This window comes from Bombina bombina, chromosome 3, assembly GCF_027579735.1.
Source record: "Bombina bombina isolate aBomBom1 chromosome 3, aBomBom1.pri, whole genome shotgun sequence".
Taxonomy (NCBI): domain Eukaryota; kingdom Metazoa; phylum Chordata; class Amphibia; order Anura; family Bombinatoridae; genus Bombina; species Bombina bombina.
Genome location: NC_069501.1, coordinates 887,370,963 through 887,395,168, shown reverse-complemented (window position 1 = coordinate 887,395,168; position 24,206 = coordinate 887,370,963). Strand labels below are relative to the sequence as shown.

The 24,206-nt window shown below is 38.6% G+C and overlaps 1 protein-coding gene across 1 annotated transcript in view; it reads right to left on the bottom strand.

Moving 5' to 3' along the window:
• The window catches only part of RBM26 (RNA binding motif protein 26), a gene marked incomplete in the record, with an annotated part of 247,005 nt that overhangs the window by 200,838 nt on the left and 21,961 nt on the right, over window positions 1–24,206 (bottom strand). Inside the window, 3 exon segments of the mRNA XM_053705484.1 lie at window positions 11,657–11,731; window positions 21,558–21,646; window positions 22,067–22,206. Coding sequence (XP_053561459.1) covers window positions 11,657–11,731; window positions 21,558–21,646; window positions 22,067–22,206 — 304 coding nt within the window.

The following is a 24,206-nucleotide window of genomic DNA, read 5'->3' as shown; positions in this document are numbered from 1 at the left end:
CCCGGCTTTGTTAAAAGGAGAAACGTCCCTTGGAGAGTGGGTCTAGGCTACCTGAGTAGGGGCGGTCGCGCTCCGCAGCTGCAACCCTCTATACTATGTCGCACTAAGTAAAGAGAATCCACAAAGGAAAGGCCTACAGGGAGACCTATGAAACCCAAGGGCTCTTAAAACAAACCAAAAGATGTACTCCTAATTCTAACACATTCATAACAGACTTACTATACCTTCCATACAGAAGAGAGGTTTGGCGTCCATGTGAGACTTTCCAATAAATCGCGCCACTACAAGCAGCTAGATCTTAACCCTATATACCTAAGGTTCCTCCGAAAGAGTTTAGGAACATCATGTCACAAAACCCTCAAAAGAAGACTGTCTTGGATCATTTTCACCTTGCCTCGTCAGCCCAGCAGGAGGCCTCGGATGAGGACTTGTCAGATTCTAAACACTCAGTATGAGGCCCTCTTGGGACCTGCCCTTGGCACTACCCACAGCAATAATAAACCATCTCCTAGTGAATCCCCATCCTTAATAGACATCATCAAATCCCTATTGGCGGGACACCCTGACTGACAAAAAAGTTTTCACGAATCCTACGCCGATCTAAAGAGAGATATTGCATTGATCGGGGAAAGGACAGATGCTTTGGAGCGGAAACAGGAGGACCTTATCATAGATCACACTAATCTCCTATCCTATTCAGAGAACCTTGCCTCCCAGATTTCCTCGCTGGAAGACAAGCTTGCAGACCTAGAAGATAGGTCTAAAAGGAATAACTTAAGAATAAGGGGGGCCCCGGAGTCAGTCTCTCCTCAAGATCTAGAGAGCTACTTAAAAGAACTTTTCAAGGAACTGGCTCCAGAGGCTAAGGACTCTGATGATCTGATGGACAGGGCTCACAGAGTGGCAAGACCACACTCTCAGTTGATAAGCCAAGAGATGTGGTGACTAGACTCCCCTACTTCTCCTTCAAGAACCAACTTATTAATGTAGACATGAAGTCCAAAACATTGCCGGAAAAATTTGAACAAATCCAAATCTTCCCAGACCTGTCAGTCCACACCCTATTTTTGAGGAGAACTTTCGCAGATTACACCAAAGTCCTCAGAGCCAAAAAAATCAGATACATATGGGGGTTCCAAGTAAAACTCCTTGTAACCAAGGATGGCCACCTACATAAGGTCTCAACGGCAGAGGACACCCGATGAAGAGCAAGAGACACCATCCTCTAGGCGAGAGCTTTCCACTTTTCATGTTGGTGACACACTTTTTAGACCTACATTATTTCACGACACAGTAATTCAGTTGTACTAGCAAACAGGAGGTTAAACTAACTTGCTTTAAGATACAGACACATACATAAATTATATAACGAAATGTATTTACAAGTAACAGTATGTATGAGCAAGAATAAAAAAAAAAAAAAAAAGTTTATAAACACCAATAGCTACTTACTATTTTAATGGGATGTATGAGGTTGATGGGATGAACACAGTTTCTGAATATTTGGTGGAATATTAGATAAAGATACTTGAATTTCAACATCAAGCATTTTCCACTTCCACTATCCATATATCAAGAGCAGGAGCAGCAATGCACTACTGGGAGCTAGCTGCAAAAAAAAAACACTTTGACTTTTGACTTCAGCTCAGCGTTTAAGTTGCCGCCCTCAGAGCTCTGCGAGTCTGACTGACTATTGCCCATGCTGCAAACACACTGCTGTCCCACTCACTGACTACACATGCAGTCAAGAGCCAATGTGCCGCCAATGGGAATAGTTTTAGTTCCCACTGAGCTGCGCCAATAGGTTAAGATGATCTGTGACCAACTAGGTATCAATCACGTGTCAACCATGTAATATGCGTAGCAGGCAGGCAGAAAGTCGGAACAAAAAAAAAAAAATTTGTGCTGAAGCAGGAACACACCTACACACTGCCGCCGACACACTAATGTGTCACGACACACAGTTTGGAAAGCACTGCTCTAGGCTCTAGCACACCTGAATGGAAGCCTCTCCCGAATAGGCCAGTCCAGCCATCCAGAAGGCAGGCTACCACTCTTCGAAAAACTACATGAGGAAAGACTATTGCAGCTTATCCACACACAAACTTAAGTCGGACTAGAATGAAAGTCAGAAGAAAAACTCTTATATGGTATCCTTTGCACTATACTTCTATAGCTAATAGGAGAGTTTTTGATTCTTGAGCCTCACACTCTCCATCAAGTTACATAAGTTTTAGTTAGGTTGCCTTAATGTGAGATATCTGTTAGTTCTTGCGGTAGACACCTATCTCCACAACAAATGATATCCATGTTTATGTGTTTATTGTTGTTACTTTGGTTTCATTAACATCTTTATCCTACAGGTGTAAATTCCCCACATTTTGTGCCAATGGCTAATGGGTCAAATCTATCTTAGGGGCTCTTAGCGAGACAAATAACTATGTATATACCTTAAGTTAGTTATCCGCTAGCTTGACCTCTATGTTAACCCTTCCATACAGAACCAAGGCAAGAAGCGATAGTTTCTACATAGGACCCCCCACCACCTATCCCCCCTCATAGTACCTTTAAGTCTTGGTATGGATAACGGCACCCAACTAGAACCCAGATGAAAATAACGGTCATAACCTACATTCTACTCGTAGACCCTCCCTAACCTCCCCCCCATTCTTTAAGTATATGTGTACTTATTTTCGTGCTACCCTGGGATTCCATAAGTGGAATTCACAGAGTGACCTTGGGCAGTGCTCTTACACAATATCAACCACCCAAATCCTTACAATACATGTGAAATGTAATTTTTCACTTTTTTTTTCTTCTCTTCTACTACCTTTTTCTTGTTACCCCCCCCCCTCTCTTCTCCCAATACAGCAGGTTGGAAATTCAAGACCACAGCGAGGCTTTAATCTGTTGAACCTATGGTAGAACTGACAATATCCACCCTTAATGCCAAGGGAATTAACACGCCCACTAAAAGAAGCTTGCTGGTAAGATACCAGAAAAAAACACAAGACGGCAATAGCTCACATACAGGACACACACTGGGCAGAGCCCTCCCCACATACAATAAGATCAATCTTATACCCAATCTGCGAAACGGCCTCATACAAACACACAAAAGGAGGAGGGGCTTAGCTATTGTCTGGGTTTTTTCCCTCCTTTGTTTGCCATGTGCTGCTGGCAGCCATTTTACTTACCTCTTACTGAATCTGGTGCAGAGTGTCTGATGCTGCTCATTTCCTGCACTCCCTCTTATGGCCGGACTGGTGTACATAATCCGTGTGAGACAGGTTACAGTCTCAGTATTGTGATGTCATCACTTATTTAAAGGGCCTCTGTTCAGTATGCTTTGCCCTTGCGTTGTCTCAGACCTGTTTGTGAGTTCCTGTGTATTACCTGGCTGTCTGACGTCCCTCCTGGTTCCTGACTCAGCTCGTCTGACTACCAGCTCTGGCTTTGACTTTGACTCCTGGCTTGTTATTTGACTTGTGGACTTTTTATTATTTCTTTGTTATTAATAAAGGTGTGATTATTTTTGCACTTCTTGTCTCAGTCTGATTCCTGGCACCCTGACAGCTATACTCATAAGAAATGACGTGAAATATACTCTTACCATCGAAAGGGACACAGAAGGCAGATATCTAATCATTGTTTGCTATCTAGATGACAGTTAATATACCCTAGTTAGCGTATATGCCCCCAATACCCATCAAGGTGCATTGCTTAAGCAGCTCCTAGTGAGAGTTGACCAAATCAAGAGAGGTTCTATACTCATGGGGGGGACTTTGACTCTACTTGGGAACCCACGCTACACAGACGATCCTGTAACGAGACAGATTCTGACCCGAGAGTTGGCCTCCCATCCAGGAGATTCCGAAATCTGCCGATGGGATATAACTTCTTTGACATATGGCGATGCTTACAAACGACTGAAAAGGACTATACTTTCTATTCCATGGCACTTCACTCCTATTCCCATATAGACTATATATTTACTGATTCCTGGACCCTGGATAAGGCACGCATTGCAAAAATTGTGGTCTGCCCCTGGTCAGACCATGACATGGTAACTGTTACACTTAACCCATGAAATTGTGGAGACTAGCGGACTATTTGATCAAGAACCCTTGGACTCAGCAGACAGCTACTGACCTCCAAGACTTCTTCAAAACAAATGACACTGGGTAGACAGACACTACCCTCTGGGCGACTATGAAAGCGTTTATTAGAGGGACTTTCCCGAAAAGAGCAGCATAATTGCGTTGCAAAGGGGTGCTACCCTCTCACAGCTCTTTGGGAAACTCATGAACCTAGAATGGGAGAACAAACTCCAACCCCACCCCACCCGAGCAGCCTGCATAGGGTAGATTTGCGCTGAAATGACAGCTAAAGAGACTGTGAGGGTACAGGAATCTTTGTTGAAATTCCAACAGTTCTACTATCAGGGAAATAGGGCGGATAGATTTTTGGCCACTAAGCTTAGAGCCAGAGCAAAGTCTTTGCGAATTCAGAAAATACAATACTCTGATAAAACCCTACATGCCCCTAGGGATATCGAGGAAACCTTTATGGCCTACTATAGTGAGCTATACAATCTAGATGCCTGCCCGAATACTCCCAAAGCAGATTCTTACACTTTTACAGCCTTCCTATCCTCCCTTAACCTCCCATGACTGGATATCAAATTGACCGAACACCTAGCTGACCCCTTGACCTCTCCAGAAATTAAAGAAGCTTTTTAGTCACTCAAACTTCATAAAGCGCCCAGGCCAGACGGTTACACACACCCCTTTTTTTTTTTAAGCATATGCGGTTATCCTCATACCTTATTTGCAAAGAATGTTTGCCGAAACTTTTGAGACGGGCTACCTGTCAAAAGAGTTTCTGGAGGCTTCCATACTAACTATCCCAAAGGAGGGTAAGGATCATACTAACCCTCCCTCTGTCAGAGCTACCGACCTATCTCACTCATTAACCAAGATGTTAAGATTTATGCTAAAATACTAGCCACTACTTCCTAACGTGATACATAGAGATCAGGAAGGCTTTGTGACCAATCGTCAGGGCACAGATAGTACGTGCCGGCTATTAAACATTTTTCAGAAGCAGACAGCTCTGGGAGACCCCTTCTCACCCTGTCCAATGCCGAGAAGGCATTTGACAGTGTGTGGTGGGACTACCTGACAGCAGTGCTAGATTCGGTGGGTTTACCGGACAGCTTCAGGCGGGCGGTGGGGGCGCTATTGTCTCACCCGACGGCCAGGGTAAGGGGCTATTTTGCTCCAGACACAGGTTTGTCCATTGTCCCCTCTCCCCTTTGTACTGGCCATCGAACCACTAGCATCGGCCATCCGCGCGCACAAGGGTATCAAGGGGCTTTATGTTCATGGGACATACCAGAAACTTAAGGGTTTTTGAAGACGATTTGACCGTTTTCCTAACAGACCCAGAAACCTCCCTTTTGAACCTCCTTGAACTCTCTGACTTTTTTGGTAGACTCCCTTACTATAAACTTAATGTAACCAAGACTGAGGCCTACCACTTACATCTCCCAGACACCCAACTTCATGATCTTCAGGCCAAATACAAATTTAAATAGAACCACAAATGGATCAAACACCTAGATGTCTTTCTATCACATGACTTTAAGAAAGTAGCCGAGACCAATTATGACCACTTTTTACAGACTCTCAAACAGACGTTGACACTTCTTAGGTATAAGGAAATCTCCTGGATGGGCAGAATCTCTGCATTTAAAATGATGATCCTTCCAAAACTCACATACTTATATAGATGCCTTCCACTGAAAATCCCAACTACATACCTAGATACTTACCAATCACTCCTGAACAAATATGTCTGGGCGGACTGACGCCCCCGTATAGCGAGCAAGATACTATAGGCCCGATAGACCTTGGGGGCCTAGGTCTTCCCCATCTCAAGCTGTATTATGAACAAGCTTCACTGCCCCATGGTATCCTTCTCCCTGATCTGATATGGATCCCCCAACACTGCAGGGCCCTTGCCTCCCCATCTAATGCAGTCATCAAACACTGCCTCTCTATGTGGCATAAACTGCACCACTCACCAATGGTAGCCCTCAACAGACCCAATCCATAGTATACAGGGGTTGCTCACAGGACTACCAGACTCCAACATCACTGGTTGCACCACCCTAAACATAAGTATATAAGATTTCCAAAACTCCAAATTAGCCACTGGTAAAGGATATAACTTATTAAACCTAGAAGGAGGATTAAAAGAAGCACCAGGCTTCTTAGACCATTCCTTAGCAATCGCATCAGAAACCGCATCTGGAACAGGAAAAACCTCAGGAGTAATCACAGAAGGTTTAAATACAGAATTTAAACGTTTACTGGTTTTGTTATCAAGAGCATCAGACTCCTCAATACCCAAAGTAACCAATACTTCTTTCAACAAAGACAGAATATATTCAATCTTAAAAAGATAAGATTTATCAATTTTAATGTCTGAAGTAGGATCTTCTGAAGCAGAGAGATTCTCTTCAGAGGAGGATATTTCAGTATGTTGTCGGTCATCACAAATTTAATCAGTTTTATGAGAAGTTTTAAAAGACCTTTTACGTTTATTAGAAGGTGGAATAGCAGACATAGCTTTCTGTATTGCATCATCAATATAATTTTTCATATCAACAGGGATATCATGTACATTAGATGTTGAAGGAACAACAGGTGCTGTACTAGTACTAATAGGAATATTATCGGCATGCAAAGGCTTATGACAACCGTTACATAATACAGCCAGAAATATAATCTCAGCTTGCTTACAACAGATACACTTAGCTTTGGTAGAACTGTGTTTAGGCAGCATGGTTCCTACATTAGCTTCTGAGACAGGATCAGACAGACATCTTGCAAAATGTAAAAGAAAAAATAACATTTAAACAAAATATCCAATTTCCCTCATATAGCAGTTTCAGGAATGGGAAAAATGCATATGCTAAATAAGCAAAAAGGCAAACAGCATAGCCCTCTAGAATATTAAGAGAGCAGGTAGCATAAAGGAAGTAGGGTAATATAACCCAAAATAAATATTTGGCGCCAAGTATGACGCACAACGCAAAGTGAAAATTTTTTGGTGCCAAACATCCAGAAACTTGCATCATAACAAGTGCGACTTTGCGCCAAACAAACCAAAGTCAATAAAGACGCAGGAAATGACGAAACTTGCGACACTATAGACGCAAATTGACGGCAAAAAACATTTTGCTTAAAAAATGACAATAAATAACAGAATTTGCGCCCTCACAAGCCTAGATTTGCCAGCGAATTTTAAGGAAAAAAACAAGTCAAATTGGAAAAAAAGACAAAACCCTAGGTAAGGAAATTTTAAAAAAATTACTTCCTAAAACACGATTCTCATACTGAAACTGTTAGACTGCGAAGGGAAATACACATAGACCTGACTCATGGCAAATATAAGTAAATACATATATTTAAAACTTTATATTAATACATAAAGCGCCAAACATAGCCGAGAGTGTCGTAAATAATGATACATACTTACCGAAAACACCCATACACATATAGCAGACCGCTAAACCAGTACTGAAAACATTCAGAAGAGGTAATGGTATAAGAGTATATAGTCTATCTGAAAAGGGAGGTAGGAGATGAATCCTTACGACCGATAACAGAGAACCCTTGAAAAGATTTGCCATGAGTGAAACCATAAAAATCCATCTGACAAACACTGTACTCCAAGAGGAATTGGGCTTCAGAATGCTTAGAAGTGCGTATCATAGAAGAAAAAAATCAAGCACAAACTTACTTCACCACCTCCATAGGAGGCAAAGTTTACAAAACTGAAGTATGTGTGTGGTGGGAGGTGTTTTTATAGGCATTTTGAGGTTTGGTAAACTTTGCCCCTCCTGGTAGGAATGTATATCCCATAAGTCACTAGCTCATGGACTCTTGCCATTTACATGAAAGAAAGCAGTATCAGATATTTAGCAGACTTTTTAGTATATCTCACTGTGTCTTTATCCGCATTACCAATAGGCAGAGATTTTTTAGACAGATAATATCCAATCCCTCTTAATTTAGATTCAATCTTTATATATATATATATATATATATATATATATATATATATATATATATATATATATATATATATATATATATATATATATATATATATATATATATATATATATATATTTATTTATTTATTTTTTTTTTTTTTTCTCTCTCTATGTTGTAGGCATTAGGCCCAAACTAACTGGACATATATCTCATACTATTTGATAAATTCTCACTGTTGCACATACAGGGTACAGACTCACTGCTCAATAATTTACACAACTAGATAAGTTGTTATTTAAGTTAAAATACACTTTCACAACGTATGGAAAAATATATGTCAAATGTTAAAACAAGATCCCCAGCTATGCCGTTAACCCTTTGAGTACTAAGCTGATCACTGTTGGAAAGGTTAGGCGATTACCTTGTCTTGGTGGTCTGTAGCTGCTTAGATGCCAAAGATATAAGCAGCATGTCCCCTTTCCCTATACTTGTTATTGTAATTTTTAAATAAAGCTGCGTGGTGACATTGCGTGTGATGTCACCGTGCAAAACGTGAAGCCCTGGCGATGCCCGTCACTGTACGGGACCGATCACCGGGATAGGAGCCCCCAAATCTCCCTCAAGGTGGGAGAGTGCTAACAACGGCTCTGAGCTGTCGTTGGCACTCAAGGGGTTAAAAAGGAATAAAAAGACAAAAATGCTGCAGGATACAAGCCCTGAGGCCAACTTAGAAACTCCAATGAAAAGCCCTGAGATACAATTAACGATCAATCAGATTTAATATTACCACAATTCGAGTCAGTTAAAAAAGATAGACCTGTCTTCTTAAACCAGGCAATTTTCTAAAAGAATAACAGAGGTCGAGTTTCTAATCTGGAAGACAGATTTAATATACAGGAAGGGAATACGGTAAAATATGAAGACAAAATAAAAGCATTACAATTAAAAATTGATGATCTTAATAATAGATCTCAACGTAGTAACGTCCGAATTGTGAACTTGCCTGAAAGCAAGGAATATGAGGATTTAATATTGTTTGGGGCGAGCACCTTGCCACAGTTATTGGGTCTACAATTGTCAGAAAAGCTAAAGGTGGGAAGATCTCATAGAACAGGGAGTATTAAGAAAAATATTCAGATGGTAGTTCACATCCGAGGATGGTCCTGATAAAATACTTGAATTTCCAAGATAAGATAAGCATAATGAGGCAATATAGAAAGTTGCAAACAGTAAAGATAGGTACCAAGCAGATTTTTTTTATTTCAGGATTTGTCGGTTCAAAAAGAAAGATAATGGCGTCAATTCTGTACAAACTCAATAAATTCCGTAGTAAAGGCAAGTTTGAGATATCAGGCTAAAATAATAATTATAAGTACAGAGGGTACCATTACCTTGAATTCAACAAAGGAGGTTAGAACTTTCTACACAAAAAACAATATTAATGTGTAAAAGCGAATGGCCAAAATGGCTAGTCAGAAGACATACATTTTGTGGTGTGTTATTATTTTCTTTTTTCTTTTAATGTGTTTGATAAGAGAGATAGAGAATACCTTCTCCCCCTCGATTTTTTTTTTCTTATTTCTCGCGTCCCCAACTTCTTCCTCACTCTAGTGCAAAGAATAGATTAAAAAAAAAAATTTAAATAAATAGTTTAACAAGATGAATCCAATCCTAAACATAGTTTCATGGAATGTGGGGGGATAACCTCCCCCATTAAACAGAAAAATATTTTTAAGATGCTTAAAGGGCATAAACCAGATATTATATTTCTGCAAGAATTGCATTTGAAAAGTTCAGAGATACCCAAATTGAAAGTAAACTGGATTTCCGAGATTATAGCCACTCCTTGCAATAAAAGGAAATGTGGTGTAGCTATACTTTTTAAAAAAAATTGTATATAACATTAAGAAACAAGAATTGGACCCATTAGGAAGGTATATGATTGACCAGGTTGAAATTGAAATTAAAGTTTGGACCTTTTTCAATATATACGGCCTGAATAAATTTGAGATGGAGTTATGGTTAAAGATAAAGCATAAGTGAATACCATACTTAGGGCAAAACTTAATGGCTGGAGATTTTAATCTGACTTTATACCCTGAAATGGATATGTTTCTATAGAAAAAAAAGAAGGCATACCAAAAGGGAGGCTAAATTATTTCGTGAATATATCAAACTGTTTAAAGTAAAAGATATATGGTGTCTGCAACACCCTGATGAGCGCAGCTTTTCCCGAGAGTCAAAGGTCCATAAAAACATGTCTATTCTATAGAAGTTCCTGATTGATGATAATCTGTTGGCATTATAGATACACAAAATTGCAGATATAGTATTGGATAATGCTATAATTATCTTGAAGATTAGATCTACCCTCAAATCAGACAGAGGTGAATTTGTTTAGATTCCCTGGATACATGGTAAATAATAAGGGATTCTCTAATTGGCTATCTGGAAGATGGAAAGAGTATTGCTCTTTAAATTTAAACAAGTCATATATCAACAAAATTGAAACCTTTTTGGAAGCAGGGAAAGCTGTCCCCAGAGGGGAAATAAAAGCCTATAGGATAAAAATGAAATGTAAAAGCAAGGCCAGGGAAATTCAGTTAGCAAATCAACTGAGGAATTCATATGCTAGATATTTAAATAACCCAAATCTGAACACATGGAAAAGTTATTCCCAAGATAAATTAGAAAGGGAAATGTTTTTGAAAGAGTAATGGTCAAGTGAAGGTGAGAGCTTTTTGCCAAGTGTATCAGGGGATTTCAGCTAAGCATCTTGCAAAGATTACTAAATTCAGGAAAAATAATAATATGATTATGTTAATTAAAGATGGTAATAAAGTATACACCCAAGCAACAGAGATTAGAGAAGCCTTTTATAAATGTTATAAAGAATTATAATCGAGAGATAACATTAATAATGAAGAGAAAGGGAAATTCTGGCAAAAGATAAAAGTAATTTTTGCAAAATCACACAGAAGAAGGCTATGCACAAAATGAATTCTGAAGTTTCAGAAGAGATAAAAAGGGCAATAAATAAAGCAAAATAGAATAAAGCCCCAGGGCCAGATGGCCTGTCTGCTGAGTTCTATAAGATTACTATGGACAAAGTTGTTGATATATTAGCTAAGGTATATAATATAAATATTATTTAAAAAAATTTATTGAATTCACCACTTTTCTGATTCAATAATTTCACTAATTGATAAAAAGGTAATCTTTGTTAAATGATAACAAAATCCTGATGTCTATTTTGGCTGAAAGACTCAAAAAGGTAATTGGTAAATTGATTCAAAAAGATCAGACTGGTGTCATTCCGGGCAGAAACCCATATTTTGTGCAGGGTCGTGATAACGTTAGATCATTATTTTAAAATAAACCAAGATGCCAATAAAAATCTTAAAAGTGATGTAGCAATTGTGACAATAGATGCAGAAAAAGCATTTGATTTGAATAGTATGGGATCACTTGTTCACAACACTTAGTAAATTTGGGTTTTCCGGCAACCTGGTTAATTTGATTAAATTGATATATAATAAACCAAGATCCCAATTAATGGTCAATGGCGAATTATCACATTACATTACCCTTCAAAAGGGGACACGTCAAGGTTGCCCGTTATCTCCTCTACTATTTGATATCGTGCTGGAGCCATTAGCAATCTGGTTGAGACAAGAATTAAAAGGGATTAAGTTAGGAGAACAAAATTTGGTAATTTCACTATACGCTGACGATATACTGTTCTTTCAAGACACTAATATAAGTATCCCTAGATGTTTAGAGCTTATTGGTAGGTATAGCCAATTCTCAGGGTATAAAATAAATTCTAACAAATCTGAGTTATGACGGGTAAATAAAACACATAGTTACACATTCATTCAAGGAAGTAAAATATATAAACTATTTAGGAATCAAAATAGGGAAAAACCCTAAGGACTGGTACCAACTCAATTATACAGAGTTATTTGATAATATTCAGGCAGAAATGAACAGATGGTATATACACTCTCTTTCTGCAAAAATCATGCCGATTAAAACAATTTTTTTCAGAACCTGCCGCTGTTTATTTTAAGGAAGGATGTGGAAAGATACAATAGGGCTTGCTCGCTTTTTAATTTGGGGGGGAAAAAAAAAAGTCAATAGAAAAATTATCACATAATAGAAAGTATGGTGGTTTTTCACTTCCCAATATTGGTTATTATAACTGTATTACAATGGCCAAATTTGGGATAGATTGGCTAAACGAATCCAATTATGCCACCTACTATGAGATGGAAACATCACTAATAGCCCATTTTGATCTTAAAGCAATCCTCCATTGTCCATATAAAAAGCTCCCAAGTCAGCAATTTGCTGACATTCTCTAATAATATAAGGGCCTGACAGAAATATTGCCACCTTATGGGACAAGATATCCCAATATTTACCTATTACTGGCATTCCGGATTTTACACCTGGGTTATATAATAAGGTATTTAGAGAATGGCGGCAAAAGGGGCCAGTGAAACAAGCACAGCTAAAACAAGAAGGTATCAATGCAATCCAAACTTATGAAGAGCTGGTAGAGAAATTCGCTTTCCCAGCAAAAAATATTAATGCATATTTGCAGGGACAGAGTTTTTTAGGTTAACCAATACAGTTATTTGGATTTGAATAGAGCCTACAAGAAATAGATACAGGACTTACGTTACATAAGGCTGGGATAAGGTCAATCTCATATTGGTATAAAATGTTGACTACTGTGTCCGGACAAAAACATTAATAGCTTAAAGGATACATTTGTGAAATACTTCAAAATAATTCAATCAGAAGAAATTATAGGAAGCATAAAGCGAGCAGAATCTGCAACCGAATTAGTCAGCTGGAAAGAGACCCAATTAAAACTGATCAATAACTACTATCTTACCCCAGACAGGATTAGTAAATGGATGCAAGAAAGAAGACATGAAAAAGGTTTTAAATGTAATAGGGAGAGAGCAGATATGATGCATTGTCTATGGTAATGTCCAAAAATAAGGCAATATTGGGGGTAAATACAGTTCTGCCTAAATAAATACTTACAGGGGGAGACCTCTATTGAGTCCTTTCATATCTATGCAATTAGAGTGTGTATTCAGGGAACTTACATCTAACCAATATGGCCCTTTTGGCCGCACAAAATTTAATTTTCAAAGAATAGAAACTGCAAATGACTATAGATCGGCAAGATTTAAAAGCAAAATCTGAAAAGCAATTTAGATTATTCTTCCATAAGTGGAGGAGAGTGATTTTATCATGGCCCCCCCAGTACAGATGCAATACCTTTCATTACTCTTGTGTTGGAAGAGTTTCTCTCTCTGTCTACAATCAGTAACCAAGTCTAAGACATAAATTAGAGGGCCCACATGTGGGGAGCGAGGGGGTGGTGAGGAGAGTCTTTTCTTTCCCTTTTTTTTTTTCAATTTGAGGGATATATTTTGATATGTCTGTAATGATTGATATATTTTATGAGAGATGTCTTTAAAGAGCAAGGAAAAAATCAAAACCAATTCTTTTAACTTCTGTGTTTTATATAGGAGCTGCGTCTCCAATGATTTGTTCGCTCTTAATAAAGAGGTTGGTTTTGGAGGAAAAAAAAAAAAATTAAATGCTTTTCAGAACTCTCAGAACACTTTATTTATGATCACGATCAAAATGTGGATACGTTCAGATGGAGAGCAATTGAAGTGGTACATACACCAGTCAGAGGCGGCAATAGAATGACACTTTTGGGCCGCCAACAGGTGTATTGGATTCACAAATTGCAGTCTCTAATACCCAAAGGATTCAACTCACAATATGATATAATCAACTATTCGTAATTATTATTTTCGTTCTAACAGTTGATTTATCATTCCCTTTTTTCTATTTTTATACGGGAGCCGATATCCGTCTTTTTCTTCATCCTGAATCCGGAGTGTGGGGACTTCATTGGATTGCACCCGTCTGACGTCATCTCCCAGAGCCGAAGGTCGTTTACCGCACATGTGTGTTGACCTAAGGAGTCGGAGGAGGGGTGAGGTTAATACCGCGCATTGTGGAGCAAAGATGAGCTGTGACCTCAACGGACAGTGAAGTAAGACAGACAGGCGTTGGTCCTGAAAGCTTCATCAGAGGCACTGGAGGACTCACAGGGATCCGTGGTAGCTGGCAGCCTAATGGCAATTAAGCGGCAAAGTACCGTAACTCTGCAGAGACAGCTGTATCATGAGTGGAGTGCTCAAATCTGCTGTTTAACCTCCGCCTGCATGTAAAACGAAATCTTGGGGCATGATTACTTTGCAAGTAAGACTTTAGCTCTAATGATATTGAAATCACTGTGTGAATAGTGGTTTACCATTTTGTCCAGTAACCCTACTGACCGGTTTAAGAGAGAACTTTAACACTTGATGAATGATGGGTTAGATGGAGGACATTTGGACATGGATACAGATTTTATATGTGGGAAATCCATGTATTCCTATATTCCACCATCTCCCTAAAGTCCACAAGTCTTTAGTGGGTGTCAAAGGTCATCATATAGTGAGTGGGATTGATTCTCTTTTAGAGCTACTATCCTTATGGTTATTTTTGATTCTAAAGCCCTTCATTTTGAATTTGCCTACATATTTGCGTGATATCAAACGTGTTGAAAGTAATTGATTCAGTTAAATGGTTAATGTAGTTGCCTTGTTTTGCTTTTTTTCAATAAAGCTGCCGGCCTTAGCGCAATTGATTATTTTTAGACACACTACACAAGATACACATACTGTACATACATCGAGGGTGACAAGCCATTACTTTTTGAGTGAGTCTCTAGAGATGCGGTACAACTATGGGGGCCAAGTTTGATCCCTCCTATGCAAAAAATTTTTACGGTTGGTGGGAGCTGTTCCGCATCTTAGTAGATGGAAACCCCTAGAGGAGTTTTTGTGCTCTCTATAAACAATTTATAGACGACTTGATTTTTGTGTGGGAGTGCAGGTATAAACAAGCAGTAGCCTTTGTGGAGTATCTTAACAACAATGATCTTGGTTTAAGATTTACGTTTGAACACAAAAAGTAACAAATGGATGACTTGGATGTTACATTAATGGGATCTAATACATCTAAGATTTTGACAAAGGTTTATTGTAAACCTATATCTGGAAACTCATTGCTTTAAGACAAGAGTTGCCAACTGAAACATGTCTCATATGCGGTAGCTAAGGGGCAGTTTGTAAGACAGACTCAATTGTTCACAGCATAAAGATTATAAACAAGAGGCAGGTAACTTAACCAACAGTCTAAAAGAAAGGTGCTTTCCTAAAGATGTAGTCCAGAGGGCCAAATATGAATAAGGTAGACAAAGGTGGATAGAAAATCTTGTTACAAGACAAACCTAAAAAAATAAAATAAAAAAAATGATCAGCATTCTAACATAGTAATATTTGTTACCACTTACAGTGCTCAATATTATGAGATTTGTAAAATTGTACGTAAACACTTCCCCCTGCTCTCTGCAGATGATAAATTACTGAGGCAGGTCTTAAATTTCCTACAAAAGATGTAAGGACCATATGTAACATGGTGTCACTGTCAGTTACAACCTTTGACTCGACAAAATAAATTCTTGGCTTACATGCCATGGAATGTTTAGATGTGGACACCAAAAGTGCAGACCTTGTACCTATGCTTCTATAACCAATTATTTTTCCTCTATGGTGACTGGAGAGGAGTCACGCATTGAAGGTTGTCTACATTGAAACTTTACTTATGTGATTAATCTATTCACTTGTTTTCAATGTAGAGTGCGATTGAACACTAGGGATGTCAGATTGAGAATACAAGAACTTTTCTCGACCATTAATGCGGGCACCTATTTATTCTTCTCCAATAATACAACATTTTGTAATTCACCATCAAAAAAATTTGTCAACATTTAAATCATGTGTTATAGAAAAGGTATCCACGTCTGGGAGGGGACAAGCAAAAATTATTAAACAAAAGGGAGATCTGGATATTTAAACTTAGAACAAGGTTACCTTAAGGTCTGAACTTAGAATACGACTTAACTATTGGGAGTGATATTCTTTGGTACTCAATGTATAAGAACATGTCCCTATATATAAGGTGTATCTATCCCATGTATACATCAGTCTCTTCTGGATATGTATAATCTATTTTTTAATTGATTCAATCTGCTGGAAATATCGAGCACTGAGATTTTCAATGATGTTTGGGTTATATAATGTATAGTGTACAGAGGCAAAAAGATAAGAGAAAAGCGCTAACTTAAAGCTGCAAATAGGGATCATAAATGTGTAAAAATATTTATTAAAAACAGATTAATATCATAAAAAGTACATATATTGTATCATACAGTAATAGAAGTGTGTGGACAATTGGGACGTCTCCCAAACAAAGCTATCTAGCTTATATCTGATATATATTCAAGGTGATTACTTAAAAATACTGCTCTATTACATGCTTATAGCAATACAAAGAAACAATAAAACAATCACTGTTGCAAATAAAAACAAACAATGTAGCAATAATATACACCTGTATATGTGTTGGAGACCAAAATAGCGACCTGGATATCAGAGTGAAACGTATGTATCGCTATGCTGCAAACACAGTCAGAGAGTGTCTCGTGGTGATGTAATAGAGTTATCACTCTAGCTCCAAACAGACATAGGTTTGCTACCTTATGAGACGCTGTCCTGGCATCCATGCCGTGTGTCTCTTCAAAGTGAAATTTTCTCCTCTTGATGGAGTGTGACTTTGTACCTGTAGGGATATTACCCGATATCTTCAATGCTTTTGTCTCTATGAGACAGTGGTTTCAAAGAGTGCTAAGTTGGTGTCTCCTCTCCTCCGTGTCTGAGGTCGTTGGAGACACGCAATTTCTCTATGTGACGTCAGAGGTCAGAGATGGCATCCTTAGGAAAATAACAGCTGATCCATTAGAAAAGTATCGCTAGTAGAGATTTCACACATATCCTGTTCAGGGGTGATCCTTCTAGCCGTTTCCTTTTGTATCTTTGTCGCAAAAGTGCGATTACTTCTGAATGTCTTTGGTTGTTACAAAGCGATATGCAAAGTGCAGTACCTTGTATTTAAAAAAACAGGCAGCAAAGGCTTCTCTTATTTTCCGGCTTGTTCCGTCTGTGTCCTTATTCCTACAGTGAAGTAGTTAAGTGAGCTCCTGTAGTGAAAAAAGTTACAGTAGTACATTCCTCCTGTTTAGAAGTGGTTTATAACCTACCGAAGGGCTCCCCAAACATCAGTTGTATGGTTGCATCGTTTCTTTAAGCAATGTCGACATCAGACATATCACCAGTATTGGTGAGTGAAGTTTACAGTATATTTGCTAAATTTGATTGCTTATATCGTATTATTGGATTACCGTATAATGACACATCATATTTGAATATGTGAGATTTATGGGAGTACTTTAACTTCTTGTTAGAAAAAAAATCCCATTCCTTGTACCAACAAAGGAACAGGAACAATTACTCCCATAGATTCAAAGGATTCTTTCAGATTAGATAAAAAATAAATGTGTGTATACACACACAATATATATACACACACACACACACACACACAATATATATATATATACACACACATACACACTTTATTAGGTACACCATATGCTAGTACTGGGCTGGACACCCTTTTGTCTTAAAAACTGCCTTAATTCTTTGTGGCATAGATTCAACAAGGTGTTGGAAACCTTCCTCAGACATTTTGGTCCAAATTGACATGAGTGTATCATGCAGTTGTTGGCTGCACATCCATGATGCAAATCTCACATTCCAACACATCCCAAAGGTGCTCTATTGGATTGAGATCTGGTGACTGTGGAGGCCATTGGAGTACAGTGAACTCGTCATGTTCAAGAAACCAGTTTGAAATTATTTGAGTTTTGTGACATGGTGCATTATCCTGCTGGAAGTAGCCATCAGGAGATGGGTACACTGTAGTCATAAAGGGATGGACATGTTACCAGCCATGGATCATAATACGCACCCTGTCATGATTAAGTTTCTCCACTTCCAGACCAAACTCCTTATCCTGAGGGCATATAGAAAGGTTGAGAAAGGTTGAGACCCTGACCTATGAAAACTCTAGACTTTTGTTGTTCCAGGATTGATCTAATGAGGAGGCGTAGAGAGTTCTCCTCAATTTGTTCAAAGTTACACAGAGAGGGCAGACAGGCCTATTTGTTATACCCAGCTAAGCTTAAGATAGCTACCTCTAGAGGCCCTAAGTTTTTTGACTCCCCGCAAACAGCACAAGAGTACCTAGATGCAGAAAGCGGTTCCAGAAGCCCTAGACATTCTAGGGAAGGTGAAGGGTGATAGATCATACTGTACTAGGGTTAATTACGATATATCCTTTACAGATTGAGTAATGGCTTATACAGCCAAGACAAAGATGATACTTCATTTTGACAGGGGGCTCCCCACAATCTTGTTTTATATGTTTACTATTCTGGTTTATTGATATGGTTAACAGTTATAACTGAGTTAAGTCAATCCAGGTTGCACAAGTTTAATCAGGTTAAAGGTTTTACTCTACCACATAATCGTACTGGGGAAGGTGGAATAGGGAATAATAATCTTGAAGGGTATTTAAAGGGAGCAATAGGTTTTGTTTACAGTTACTTGCTAATTTTCTCATTTTTCAGAGTCATATACCCAAGAGAGGTTACTTGCCCAAAATGGAGAACACCCCAAAGTGATATCTTATTAACTTGCGATTTGTGTTTATGTTCAATAGATACACTATGGGCTCAGGGTGGGGCAGGAACATCTAAGTTTGTAAGGTTTATCCAAGTTTTGCACTGTATATTATTTATGGCTGTTTATAAAGGAATTATGTTGAGGGAACTATGTGTTATTACAGAACCATCCGGAGCACTGACACCTGATGGGATTGACCTGAAATTCTATTTTCTTTTTTTTTCCTCTAGCATGCAATGTTGTCTCTCAGACTTCGATGAGGGGATCCAGCACATTTTTACTTTTTTTTTTTCTTCTGACCCCGCTTATTCATAGGGTATCATAACAGATAGTACAATTTAGTATTTATTCTTGGAACGTAGGGGGAATACACTCCCCCAATAAAAAGAAAACCATTATTACGCAACTCAGAAAGAGAGTGGCAGATATTGCGTTTCTGCAGGAGATGCACTTGATTGACCTAGAGCATACCAAATTGAAGTCAGACTGGGTAGGGAGGGTTGAATATGCCTCGTATAAAAGGGCCCGTAGAGGAGTGGCTATATTATTTGGAAAGAAACTAGACATAGATGTCACAACGATAATCAGTGACCCAGAGGGACGATACATCTTCAGGCCAAAATTGCTGGCAAAAAAGTACACACTATGCCATATCTATGCGCCCAATCAAAAAACTAAAACATTCTGGGAAGATTTAATTAGAATTTTGACCCCTTTCCTGGATTCTGCCCTTGTAATTGGAGGCGATTAAAATTTAACTCCCAATCCAAGGTGTGACTGGCTCAGGGATCTCAATAGAGATGAGGGGCCTAGGCCCAGGCTTAACAGCAAATTTGAATTAGAAATTTTCCAAACTTTGGGATCCTTGCTGTGTGTGGTAGATATATGGCGCAAACTAAACCCAGATGGCAAATATTTTACCTGTATCTCCCGGGCCTCTCCTGCTATGTCCCGCATTGACCTATTTTTAACCTCCAACTCTCTTATTCCTCAAGTTGTAGATGCCAAGATAGGGGACGTGATTGTTTCTGACCATGCACCCATAAGCCTCTTTTTAGATACCTTACCTCCCTTGGGCAACCGCCAAACTCTTAGATTCCTACAATATTTGATTAAATCCCAGGAATTTCAGTACTATATGGAAGAATGTTGGGATGATTTACAAACCAACAATGCGCCGCATTTGCAGAATCTCTGGGGAACGGCGAAGTGAACCCACACGGCTTCATCATCAGACATATTTTACTAATAAAAAAAGAATACGACGCGCTCCTGGCTTACCAGGCTTCCCAAGCTCTATTACGAACTAAGGGCAACTATACTATAGGTACGGGTAGATATATATACACATAAACACTTTATTAGGTACACCATATGCTAGTACTGGGCTGGACACCCTTTTGTCTTAAAAACTGCCTTAATTCTTTGTGGCATAGATTCAACAAGGTGTTGGAAACCTTCCTCAGACATTTTGGTCCAAATTGACATGAGTGTATCATGCAGTTGTTGGCTGCACATCCATGATGCAAATCTCACATTCCACCACATCCCAAAGGTGCTCTATTGGATTGAGATCTGGTGACTGTGGAGGCCATTGGAGTACAGTGAACTCGTCATGTTCAAGAAACCAGTTTGAGATTATTTGAGTTTTGTGACATGGTGCATTATCCTGCTGGAAGTAGCCATCAGGAGATGGGTACACTGTAGTCATAAAGGGATGGACATGTTAAGCAACAATACTCAGGTAGGCCGTGGAGTTTAAACAATGCTCAATTGGTACTAAGGGGCCCAAAGTGTGCTAAGAAAATATCCCCCACAACATTACACCACCACTACCAGCCTGAACCATTGATACAAGGCAGGATGGATTCTTTCATGTGATTCACGCCAAATTCTGACCCTGCCATCTGAATGTGACAGCTGAATTGAGACTCATTAGACCAGGCAATGTTTTTCCAATCTTCTATTGTACAATTTTGGAGAGCCTGTGTGAATTGTAGCCTCAGTTTACTGTTCTTAGCTGACAGGAGTGGCACCCGGTGTGGTCTTCTGCTGATGTAGCCCATCTGCTTCAAGGTTCAACGTGTTATGTGTTCAGAGATGGTATTCTGCATACCTTGGTTGTAACGAGTGGTTATTTGAGTTACTGTTGCCTTTCTATCATCTCGAACCAGTCTGCACATTCTCATCTGACCTCTGACATCGAGGCATTTTCGTCCACACAACTGCCGCTCACCAGATATTTTCTCTTTTTTAGACCATTCTCTGTAAACCCTAGAGATGGTTGTGCGTGAAAATTCCAGTAGATCAGCAGTTTTTTTAAATACTCAGACCAGCCCGTCTGGCACCAACAACCATGCCACGTTCAAAGTCACTTAAAATCCTTTCTTCCCCATTCTGATGCTCGGTTTGAACTTCAGCAAGTCGTCTTCACCACATCTAGATGCCTAAATGCATTGAGCTGCTGCCATGTGATTGGTTGAGTAGCAAGTTGTGTTACTAATCAATTGAACAGGTGTACATAATAAAGTGGCTAATGGAAAAAAAAAAAACACACACACACACCACCACAAGTAGTTCCCTCTTACTGGCACTTAGAAATCTACAGATAACAATGAAAAGTTCAATCATTTCTGAATAGTTTACTTTAAATAGAAATATTGTTACATAATTATATCACCTGTGTATACAGACAAAGATTACATTTTACAAAATAAAGCTTTAATTTCAAAGAAATAAAGTGAGCTTTGGTTACCTATTTTCCCTGTGACGAGCACTTGACTGTTGAGGGCTCTGGTTTGATCTCCGGGAAACTTTTTTATCTTTTTCGTCTTCTTTGGTCACCTAATTTTTTAAAGGGATAAAAAAAAAAAAAACAACAACAAATGCATGGTAAAGAAAGTTCAAAAGAAGATTTTGTTTCATTTCTAGGAAAGAAAGCAAATATTAAAAATATTTACAATCCACAAAATACCCACAAAGTTAGCAAGTTCACATACAAACAACTTAATTATGCAAAAATATAAGAAATGCCACATAAATTTCTTCAGACAGAGAGAATATAAAAGAACAGAAAAAAAAAAATCAACTGGATAAAACAAAATATGGTGTATATTGTAGTGAAATTATAAAAGTTGATAAGACAAGAAATAAGTGGACATAAAATAGCATAAGCTCTAATTAAATAGTTTTTCTAGAAAAAAACAAAATATATTCCACAAAGAAATAATGGTATTTGTTTTTTAGTTAGAGCTTAATATGTACCTCTTCTTTCTTAATTTCTTTTTCTTGGTGTTCAATGGTCTCTACTTTAACTGTAGTTGATGAAGGAGGTTCAGGTTGAAGAAGAAGATAACTTTTGGTGTTCACGGCATCAAAAAGTTTGTCCACAAAGCCTTGGGTCTCTGAAGGGAAAGAGAATACAATTTTTAAAAAGTTTCCAATTTTCTTCTGTTATCAAATTATTTTCAATTCTCATGTTATTCTTTGTTGAAGATACCTAAGTAGGTAGTGTGCACATGCCTGAAGCCCTACATGACAGGAAATAGTGCTGCCATCTAGTGCTACTGCTAATATATAACATTGTTGCAAAACTGCTGCAGACTTGTGCACACTCTTGATCTTACATTTCTGCTTTTCAAATAAGGATAACAAGAAAACAAAGAAAATATGATAATAGAAGTAAAGTGTAATTACCTTGTATCAAAGCCTCAGCACACTGCCCCCTTATTTCAATTCTTTTAACAGACTTGCATTTTAGCCAATCAGAGCTGTCTCCATAGTAAATTCACGTGAGCTCAATGTTATCTATATGAAACACGTGAACTAGTGGTGAAAAACTATCAAAATGCATTTAGATTAGAGGTGGCCTTCAAGGTCTAAGAAAAGAAATTAGCATATGAACCTCCTAGGTTTAGCTTTCAACTAAGAATACCAAGAGAACAAAGCAAAATTGGTGATAAAAGTAAATTGGAAAGCTGTTTAAAATTACATGCCCTATTTAAAACATGAAAGTTTTTTTTGGACTTGACTGTCCCTTTAAGAAGGTGATCTACAAACAGCTGGACTAAAAGGACCAGTCAACACATTCGATTTGCATAATCAACAAATGCAAGATAACAAGACAATGCAATAGCACTTAGTCTGAACTTCAAATGAGTAGTAGATTTTTTTTATTAACAAATTTCAAAGTTATGTATATTTCAACTCCCCTTGTACCATGTGATAGCAATCAGCCAATCACAAATGCATATACTTATAGTCTGAATTCTTGCACATGCTCAGTAGGATCTGGTGACTCAAAAATTGTAAATATAAAAGACTGCACATTTTTTTTTTAATGGAAGTAAATTGGAAAGTTGTTTAAAATTACATGCTGTATCTGAATCATGAAAATTTAATTTAAACTGAGTGTCCCTTTAAGCTTACATGCTAAGGGAGTTCAGGGGATAGCAATGGAGGAGAGGAACCGCTATAAAGAAAGGTTAGTGTAGGTTGTATGCATCCCTGAACAGTAAAGTTTTTAGGGAGTACTTAAAGCTTTCAAAACTAGGGGAGAGAGTTTTGTGGAGCGAGGCAGAGAGTTCCACAAGATAGGAGCCAGTCTGGAGAAGTCCTGTAAATGGGAGTGTGAGGAGGTAACGAGAGGAGGACAAGGTCTGAGATATAGGGTGGGGAGCAGTGCAGTTGAGGGCTTTGTATGTCAGTTAGAATTTTGTTTTTAATCCTGGAGGCAAGAAGAAGCCAGTGAAGGGATTGGCAGAGAGGTGCAGCAGATGAAGAGCGACATGTAAGAAAGATGAGCCTGGCAGAGGCATTCATTATGGCTTGTAAAGGAGCTAGGCAGCAGCTGGGGAGACCAGAGAGGACAGAGTTGCAGTAATCGAGGCGGGAAGTTGTGTCTTGTGTAAGGAAGTGTCTAATTTAAGAGATGTTTTTAAGGTGGAAGCGGGGTGTGGGGAGTGAAAGAAAGATCCGAGTCAAATGTGACCCCAAGACATCGGGCATGTGGGGTAGGGTTAATGATGGAGTTCGACAGTTATAAAGAGATTGGGGGTGGAGATTTTGGAAGAAGGGGGGGGGAATAAGGAGCTCAGTTTGGAGAGATTTAGCTTGAGGTAGTGAGAGGACATCCTGGAAGAGATGTGAGAAAGACAGTTAATGACACGGGTTAGCAAGAAAGGAGATATGTCTGGTGCAGAGAAGTAGATTTGGGTGTCGTCGGCATACAAATAATATTAGAAACTGTGGGACTTAATTATGGAACCTAATGATGAAGTGTAGATTGAGAAGAGACGGGATAGAGTCTTGCGGTACCCCGACAAAGTGATGACGGGCAGAGGAGGTCCCAGAGAAGGCTACACTAAAAGGTACGGTTTGACAGGTAGGAAGGAATATTATACAG